The sequence below is a fragment of the Alexandromys fortis genome, unplaced genomic scaffold (genome assembly GCF_014885135.2).
Source record: "Alexandromys fortis isolate MF-2015 unplaced genomic scaffold, M_Fortis_MF-2015_v1.1 scaffold_163, whole genome shotgun sequence".
In the NCBI taxonomy this organism is placed as follows: domain Eukaryota; kingdom Metazoa; phylum Chordata; class Mammalia; order Rodentia; family Cricetidae; genus Alexandromys; species Alexandromys fortis.
Window position 1 is genome coordinate 1,290,747 of NW_026068085.1, and position 10,204 is coordinate 1,300,950.

General features: G+C 39.3%; 1 protein-coding gene across 4 annotated transcripts in view; it reads right to left on the minus strand.

Moving 5' to 3' along the window:
• Kiaa0825 (KIAA0825 ortholog) overlaps nt 1-10,204 on the minus strand; it is a 414,990-nt gene that overhangs the window by 189,746 nt on the left and 215,040 nt on the right. Inside the window, exon 21 of one of the 4 annotated variants that reach the window (XM_050122179.1) lies at nt 6,132-6,267. The exons of the other annotated variants lie outside the window; for them this stretch is intronic. Within the exon in view, the coding sequence (XP_049978136.1) occupies nt 6,192-6,267 (76 nt within the window). The 3' untranslated portion in view covers nt 6,132-6,191. Of the gene's footprint in view, nt 1-6,131; nt 6,268-10,204 lie in introns of those variants that run through there. 4 annotated transcript variants of the gene reach the window in all.

Below are 10,204 nucleotides of genomic sequence, written 5' to 3' on the forward strand. Positions count from 1 at the left end.
CGGGAGAATCATGGCGACTCCTTCACTAAGCTTCTTTTTCCCAGCATTCTCTTCTGTCTACTCCGCCTACCTAATTTTCTGTCCTATGAGGGCTGAGGCAGTTTCTTTATTATTAACCAATCAAAGCAACAGATAAGATACAAGACCCACCGCCATCAAATAAATAAATTTAAAAAAAAAAGAAAAAAAATCAAAACAAAAAAAAGAAAACCCAAAAAAAGCATAGTACAATAAAGTAAATAAATTCTAAATGCAGAAATCCATGAAATTGAACACAGAAAAAGAAAATAATGAAAGTCATTGAAATAAAAATCAATGGAAGGATTAACACAGTAATAAACCTCTACTTACCCTCTCTCTTTGAAAGAGAGAAGACAAGTGTCACAATACAACAAGGGAATAATTACCAGGGCCTTCCCCAGACTACTGAAACAATGTTATTCCATTGCAAAATCCATGCCTACTCACATCAGAACCATATTTTTGAAAGACAGAGATAAAAATGTAAAAACAGAAAGAAAAGGCTGACAATAGACATGGAAACAATATATTTTTTTCAATTGATTTTTATTTGAGCTCTCCATTTTTCTCTGCTCCCCTCTCTGCCTCTTCTCTCCCATGTCAACCTTCCCCCAAAGTCTCCATGCTCCCAATTTACTTAGGAGATCTTGTCTTTTTCTACTTTCTACTTCCCATGTAGGCTAGATCTATGTAAGTCTCTCTTAGTGTCCTCAATGTTGTCTAAGTTCTCTGGGATTGTGATTTGTGGGCTGGATTTCTTTGTTTTAAGTTTAAAAACCACTTATGATAATTGTCTTTCTATGTCTGGGTTACGTTATGCTCCAGGTTCTTTTCATCAGGAAAAAAATCTCTTCACACTCATGATCTGTTACAGTTGGATGGCCGAGGGTGCTGACTTAGTGGAGAATTTTGTAGATGTATATATGTATTTTTGGTATAGCCATTCCCTGTCATCCTGCTTGACTGAGGCTCCCTTACTCGTGCTAGGCTCCTCCCATCCCTCTAGGTCCTTCTCCTTTAATGTCACTACTGTTTTCTCTGTTTTTATAACCCACCAAGATAAACTAGGGATGCTTGTATTAGCATGAGCAGGTGGAACAGCGCAGAGCATGGGAAAACGCCACAAATAAAGCCAAGAGAGTCACAGTTCATTCTGTTGCTTTAATTGATCAAATTAATCAATGAGCAAACTGGGTTACTAACTTTGCTGAAAAGTCAAAAGTCTTTTTTTTTTTTTTTTACCAAATACCATATTTTTGAAATGTGACAGACAATAGTCATAAAGAAACAATTAGCCAAATATTTTAAAGATCTATTAATTAGAATAATGATAAGATAAAATTTACCCTTTAAAAAGCTTTACTTAATATTTTAGACATCCCTTTTGTATTCAAAACACAATGAGAGTCTTTGATTTTTCTACCTACCATTTACAGAGGTTTAACTGTATATCACACAACTGCTTCTAGTTTTACCCAAATCTATGCAGTTACTTATGTAATTATCCCAGTAAAAATCATTATACCTTTTTATCATTAATTTCATTAACACATTAGTGGTTGTAATCTGGATATATTTCAATTTAGGTCTCAGACTTATTATTATAATAATCAAAGGGACTATGTCAATATTTTCAAGGGAGTATATAATCACAGTAAAACGGGGAAAGTTATTGGTTAGTAACAACTGAACAAAAGGTAAGTTGCCTGACTTCCTTCGAAACCTGCTTCTCTGTGAGCACAGTGACATCTTTTCAGAAGTATCCACAAAACCAAAAGTAACACAGTGACATACTCCACCTGAAAATCAGGCTCTTTCTCCATGTCTGTACCAATGTGAGAGTGGATGCCAGAAATTATATATCGAAGTATCCAGCAAAATGCTGGAAGAGTCACAAGGATTAATTCCTGCAACACGTATATGGAGACTAATATAGACCCCGGGCACTGGATGTCAGTGAAAACTTTCAGTATGTGTCTTTTCATTGGAATTATCACCTCTGTCACCATACTACTGATGATGTCCTCATCTTTTAAACAGTATTCTTTTCTTTTCTCCACCAAACTTACGTACTTGAAGAAAAGAGGAGATAGAGTGTGTGGAAATTCGGCCCATCTTAGGACACAAGTCTTGTCCTTCCTGTTCCCTTCCTATTGTGTTTTCAGATGGCTTTTGAAATCCCATTGTTAATCAATACAAGCCATTGTTGAATTTCCCTGGAGTAAACCAGCTGGTTGCTGTCCTCACACAAAGTCCCAGAGGTAACCAGGTATCCCCAATAGTATAAAAATATCATTTTGTTCAACTTCATTTCATTACCACAAAATGGGCCATAATTAACTTCTAGCTGTAAAAGTTCCCAAATTCTAATTCTCCCAAAGTAACCCTCATGTCAACTTCAGGTCAGTAGCTGGTCCTAATTAGGGTATTTTATGACTTTTACTGTACATAACCTAGCAATACTTTGGCAAGACAAGCATGAATAAAGAAAGTTAGTATAGACATCCCATAAAGATATAAACCATGATTTAAATTTCTTTTCGATATTCTGGGGTCTATTACAAATATTTATACGTATTTTTCAAAATGTACAGGAAAACAACTCCAAAAAAGAAAACATTACATATTTTATTCTGCTTATTTTATAAAAAAAATTGATTTGGAAGGAAACATTCAATTTAGGTAATGAAATTCAAAATGGACATTTTGGTATTTTGCTAATTTAAGGACTGTTCCTCTTCTCAACAGCATTCAAACATTAGAGAATAAAATAAAATGATGCCACATTTGAATGTTAAAACTATATCATCCAACTACTTTATAGATTATGGAGATGTTTTGTAAAATTTTTGTGTAAGTTTAAGATTGTGTGAATGCAAGATATATCCCTTGCCTCTCTCTCCATACTCAACTGCACACGGCTCCATTCAACACTCTCTTCCCCGGGTTTAGGAGATCACTTCTCACCTTAAACAACTTCATAGAGCTGTATCAATTTCTGTTCATTAGATCTGATGTTGCTTGACATAGCTGGATAATTAAATAAGATTTTTATATGTGTTGTAGATGAGAAGTCTCATTATTAAAGGTGTTTGCTCCAATGGGAAGTAAAATGGCAGGAAAAATATACAAAGATAAAGGAATTTTGCAAATCTGCCTCATTCCTGTGCTGCAGACACTCATGTGCAGGCAGTGCCCTGGAGGAATCCCACCTGTGGGAATGCTTCCGACTCAGTAGGTCCTAATGCAGCCTGAGCCTATTTCTAAGAGAAGGTCTGAGAAGCCTGCAGGGCCATGAGGGCAATATGCATCAACTAATTCCCCTGTGTGGTGAGATCAAGAAAACAAGGGCCTGGAGATGCTCTGCCAAAGGGCCTGAGTCAGGATCTCAACACCCATTTTGGGCAATTAACAACCACCAGTTCCCAGTTCCCAGACTTCCAACACACTCTTGTGGCCCCTCTAAGTACCTACATACATGTGGCAGGCACATGGACGCATATATAAAACAAACAAACAAAAAACAAGCAAAAACCAATGAGAATACATACATATTTGTATATATTCGTGCACATGTTTCTCTCCCTCCCTCCCTCCATCCCTCCCTCCCTCCCTCATATACAAGCAGAGAGAGAGAAGAGAAGAGAAGAGAAGAGAAGAGAAGAGAAGAGAGAGAGAGACTCAGTCTCAGCTTTAACTGTACAAAGAACAAAAACAGTAGAAACCAGAGGGGTGGCTTTGGAAAAAAGCTCAGCTTTGTTTAAGGCTGTTACATATGTTACTAAATTTTATCAAAAACCTCCCTAAACCACAAACCACACATTCATTAGTAAAGTGAATACCTATAATGATGATGTAAGACTCTAGGAAGGCACACATCAATCTTAAAGTTTGTTTTCACTCCTTCAAGTGATACAAAAACTTTTTAAAATTTAAACAGTATAAAACTTTATTTTCTTAAATGTTTCAAAGAAATCCTAAAACCATATAGGAGAATGGATTTTCAATATAAAGAAGTATAAATAAACATTAGGGAGAAATAATAGATGATATAAAGACAATAAATTTTCATGAGGTAAAATAATATCTTGATTTTGTTTTAAATATGTTTTATGAAATAATTTTTCACAGAAAGTTTGGATGAAATTTAGCATTTCAAAAATCATACCTCAAACATAAATGAATTGGAATTTTGCTGTTAAGAGTATTTGTTCTATCCATAAACGAAGGATATTGAGACTATTGTTAATGATCCCAGAGAAGCTAACTAATAAGGTAAACCCAAAGAAAAACATATATAGATTCACCTGGAAATTGGAAGCAGACAAGATTGCCAGGCAAAATTTGGAAGCATGGTGTCTGGGGAAGAAGGGAAGGGTTGGGGAAAGCTTTAGGGAATGGGATAGTTGAGATGGAGGAAGGACAGATATGAGAGCAAGGAAAGAGATATCTTGATTGGGGGAGCAATTATAGGGTTAGCAAGAAACCTAGCTCTAGAAAAGTTCCCAGGAATCCACAAAGATGACCCCAGCTAAGACCCTAAGCAATAGAGGAGAGGGTGCCTGAATTGGCCTTGCCCTGTAGTCAGACTGATGATTATCTTAAATATCACCATAGAACCTTCATCCAACAACAGATGGGAACAGAGGCCTCTGCACATCAGAGCACTGGACTGAGCTCCCTAGGTTCAGTCGAAGAGTGGAAGGAGTGAAATTATGAGCAAAAAGTCAAGACCATGAGGGGTTCACCCACTGAGACAATGTGCCTGAGCTAATGGGAGCTCACCAACTCCAACTGAACTGGGAATGAACGATGATGGGATCAAACTAGTCCCTCTGAGTGAGGTTAACAGTTGGGGCAGACTGTGTGGCCAATGACATCTGCACTGGGATTTGTCTCTACTGCATGTACTGGCTTTTGGGATCCAATTCTCTTTGGATGTATACCTTTGGATGTAGTGGGGAGGGCCTTGGAGTTTCCACAGGGCAGGGTGCCTTGCCCTCTCTTAATACTGGAGGGAGGGTGGGAGGAAGGGTGTGTGGAGGAGTGGGAGAAAAGGGGGAGGAAGTGGGAATTTAGATTGGTATTTTTTAAAGTAATAAGAAAACCTGTCTTTAAAAAAAAAAGAGTGTTTGTGCGTGGGACGAGTTTGACAGTGCAGCCTGGATGTGACTTTCACAGTCTGTTGGCAGGCTGTGGGCAAGGCAGCACACCTGTGACTCTGTGCTTGATTAATGAGTCTTTCAGCTCATTGCTACCATCTGAAAAAAGGCTGTGGCCTTTCTGAGCTCCACTGGTTTATGCCACTTAAACTGCAGTCCTGCCAGGGTATCTTCAGTAAGAAAATCACACCTGGTTAAACCTAATGAAAACCTCAATATGTCATTTTCCAGACAAGTCAAAAAGCATGTAAAACTAGACAGAAGATGTATTCAAGTAACATGAATGTAGTTTTGTCATAACTTGCCACTTGAAAGACTAGCATAAAAAAGTTCTCTTTGATGACATCTTTCCTAGTGTCAACTTTTATAGTGGTAATCCCAGACTCCCTGAACTGACAACTTCAATACCATCTCTGTTGCTCCACACACTACTTTCTAAAGTAGGAGTGCTCTGGTCCAACATGAGATAGTCACTTGGCTTTAATCTCTATAAATGATTAGCACAAGTTGAGAATCCGACCGACGTTTAAATCTCTTATCTTCTCCTAGTTCACAGGAAGTACAAATGGCATTCTTGGAACTTGCACTAGCACCCAAGACAATAAGGTAGCTCCCTTCTCCCAAGTCTTTGTAATCATAATAATCATTAATTTTATCTCAGTTTCTTATCTAGATTTGAACTAAGAATTATGGGATGAAAAATATGTAATAATTCTAAGTTTATAATTCTATTATTTGGAAGGGTTTGAGAGTAGATTTTTGGCTACTAAAATACTGGTTTATTCAGGAACTTAACTGAACTACATCAACAAAGGTTATGCTAGGACTCACAATGTATTCTCTTCTCAAATTATTCTAAGGTACATGGGCTAAGTACTCTTGGTGTATATAATGTCCTTCATGTTTATTTTGATAACCTCAAAGAATAAAATATTCACTTATATCATCAAAAACTGATACTTCAACTAAGTTGAAAACTGAAACCATGAGATTCTGAAATTCCATCTGTTACTGTGGTCTATCACGTACAGTCCAGGTCGCCTGGAGCTTGAACCAGTCTTCAACAGCTCTCAATTCAGGAAGTCTGTCAAGAAAAAGGTTTTCTAACCATGATATGAGAAGATTTAATATTCATTTTCATTAAGATAGCACACATTTTAAAAGGGCTTCCAAGATTATTGAACACTGTTAGATAATAAGCAGGGTGATTTCTTGCTTCCATTCACTAAAGATGAAAATTAAACCACACAAATGTACTACACCACCGGTGATCTTCTGCTCCTGTCTGTGGCAGACATTGCTAATTAATAGCAGCAGTAGCAAAAAGTCACTGTCCTGGAATTCACAACTCAGAACTTTTTCTATTTGAGAGTGTAAGGCTTAATCATACTATGTAAAGAGACATTAAAGAATAATGAGTAACTTCTAAAATGTTATTTCGGTTACCAGTCTGAGGACCTCGTGATTCATAGCACGTGAGTTTTCCTGACAGTGAGCATAGCTTCACAGAGGGAGGACTACACAAGAAAATGTTCTCTTTGTTATTACATCATAGTTTCTAAGATTATTTTGACTTAAAGGAAACAGTAACCAGACCTGCTTTAGGTGGTATTTTCCAAATTAAGTTAGTAAGATTGAATTCTAGTTTTGGTTTTACAAGTACACAGTGCTTCTTTGGGGTACAGCAATATAGCAGACTTCCATAGCTGAAGCTTGTTCAGACTTGGGTAGATAACCCTACACACACACACACAAAAATCATATCCTGCTAAGACTTTGGCAGGTCCTCCAGTAATGAAGAAAACATTGCAGATATACTTGGAATAACTTGCTATAGTGAGGATCTAGTGCACCCGCAAAGCCCAGAAGGCTTAGATCATAAGCACCCAGCAAAGAGGAGTATCAAGGTGGTGGAGTTTTTACGATGGAGATTTTAAATCACTGGAATATTCTTTCAGCGAGAACTGTGAAACCTCATTGGAAGCTGATTATCTCATTTCATTATAGTATCAAGATTGGGAAGCACGTAAGCCAAATGGATTCTAGATAAAGTATTTTTTGCATAAAAACTAAAAAAAAAATAAAGAAAAAGGAACCATTTAAACACACCCAAACCTTTTTAAACTTAGGAGTTCTTCATAGTTTAAAATAATTAAATTTGAATGTCAATGATCCAACCAGGATAAGAATCAATGCTTTTTGAGGGCAGGACTCCCATCTCCTGCTGTCCTAGATAACATCTCTCATGGTAAACCCTGCACCCAAGTACACATTAGTCATACCATCTGCTGCTCTGGGAGAGAAGCCACACATTTCAAGAATGGCAACCCTCCACTGCAGCATTAAAGGAGAACATGAAAACCACGTCAGCAAAGAGAACACTTCAGGGAAAGGGCATTTTCAGACTCTGTGTGTTTTCCTTGTAAAGAAGGAAAACTAACAAAATGTGGAAGAAGAAGCAAATATTCTTCCTTGTAGCAAAATTACGGATGCTTTTACTTTGTAAAGAATAACACTATTCCCAATGAGTGTACTGAAGTCACGCATCTAATAAACACCCAGACCTGCTATGAAGGAGCATCTAGCCATTTGCTGAGACAGAGCTTCCGCTTTAAAGTCCTTGCTAGATGTAGCTGAAAGCTGAAAGGAAACTGCTAATCAACAAACAATTTTACTTTGTTTCATCTTCTGAGAGCAAACAGAGACTATAATGTAATTTAAGGTCATCTCAGACAAGTTCATCTGGAGCAGAAACCAGAACATGCTGCCGTGCAAACAGCTCCCCCTCTTTGGGGCATTCCACTGCCGTTCCGAGAAAATTGCAAGCACTGAACGGCAGACTGTCACTCCAGAAGAGACTGTAAGAACTGAGTGATGAAGAGCCAGAGAAATCGGGTACACCTCTCCTACTTCACCAAGGCCACCATTAAACTAGCACATCTCGACACAAGAGCCATCAATCACATGCCAAAAGTGTCCTTATTAAGGTGCATCCCATTGAAGCTGTGCAAAAGAACGCAAATTGGATTTTAGTAGCAGACTCCAAGGCCATCTGATCTATGAATTGCATGGGCTCTGAAATTGCTTTACACATGTCCAAGAAGCTTCAGGGTCATATTAAGTCAAGGATTTGAAAGGAAGAACTGGACTCTGTCAGTATTGTGCAGTAATAGGTCTGGGAGGACCATGCCCTTCCTCATCTTCACTGCAGCTGCTTCCTCAACTCAGTGTGAAGCTGCCTGGTCTGCTAACATGTGCTCACTTGTCTCTATGCTGTCAGCAGAGCAGATTTAACAGTGAAAATACACCGACGAAAACCACTGCTTTGCTAAAACAGCAATCCGCTGCACTCCACCTGTACCACACACCTGAGATGAGCAACTTACTAACAAAAAGGGTTTATTTTGCCTCGTCATTCTAGAGATTTCAGTTCATACCCAGTTGGCTTTGTTGGTTTGGGGCCTATGATGAAATAAGACATTGTGGAGGGGACTTCCTGGTGTAGAAAAGTGTCTCGCCTCATGGTAACATGAAGGAAAAGGAAAAAGAAGGGACTGGGCTCCAGATACATCCTTTAGGAGCATTTACGCATTGGTCCAATCTGCCCACCAGGCCTGACTTCCTAAGAGCTCCCCCACTGTCCAGATGCACCCCAGGCTGGGGAGGAGGACTCCATCACATGAGGAGCAGCTCGGTCGAAAGCTACAACACCAACTCTCTCACGCTCTGATTTGACCTATGCCCAACTCAGATTACAATGCCTCACGCCTTGCCTATCTAACTGTACGATACGTTCCTCATCTCTGCAACAAAACACTGACAGCAATGCTGAACTGTAAGCCAAATAAACCCTTCCCTCCCCCAACCTGCTTTTTGGTCATGGTGTTTTGTTCACAGCAGTAGAAACCCTAGCTAAGTCAAACTGGTACTAGGACAGCGGGGTATTGCTGCGCTAGGCCTGATCATGTTTGTGGGAGGATAGTGGAAGAGCCATTGAGTATCAAGAGCTCTGTGGAGTGTTCTGGGTGAGCATGAGAGATAAGAACATTGAGAGCAGTGCAGAGAACCGAGGCCTGCTTGTGAAGTTTAAAGACTGAATTACGATGCTGTGATTCTAGTTAGCTGGGGCTGAAGAATCAGCTGTGATTAACAAGGGACCAGAACTATGAAAATTAAACTTTGCTGTGCTGGACTCTTGCTGCTGCTCAGCTGGAGCTACAAAATTAGTGGTGATTAAGAAGAGACCAGCATCACTGAGGTGAACTCTTCTGGGAAGTGTTCCCTGAGAGCACACACAGACAAGCTGTGTTCCAAGGTGGCCAAGGTTGTACCTCGGGCTGGCAGCCAGACTTAGTAATGTGTAAGCATCATCCTGGATTTGAAGACATGGAGTGGTCATGAAGAGCTGCTGAGGCTTGTCCCTGTGAGATGCCAGGAAAGGCCATTGGTGAAGGTGTGGCCTCAGTGACAACACGGAAGGGCTCATGTAAAGCAGCTTTACATACTTGATGCATGGCGCCATGACAAGAGCCTATGAGAGGCTACTGGTGAAACTGTAGGCCAGTTGTGGAAGACTCTAGTGTTTCGGAGATGCTCACCAAGAACAGCAGGAGCAGTGGAGTAGAGCCAGATGGAACCTAAGAGACAAACTGTGCATGTTGCTGACAGTGGAGCCAGAGAAGTGACCCAAGCCGTTTGGAGGAGTCCAGAACACTATGAGTGGATCCTAGATAGCTGGAATTTTGTTTTGCTTTGATTTGCTTGTGACTGTGCCCTGATTCTTCCCTCTTGAAGTCAGTATTTAACTGGAGCCCAAAGTTGAGAGACTGAATATTTAAAAAAAAAAAACTTAGTTTTTTAAAAAAAGATTGGTTATTTTAGAGGGACTGAAACTTCAGTGTGTTTGAATTTGTAAAGACTGTGAGACTTTTGAAGTTATTTATGTTTTTAATGTGCAGTAATGGGATTGAATAGGAAAGGAGGAGCTGTGGCTTAATAGTGATGTGTGTGTGTGTGTGTGT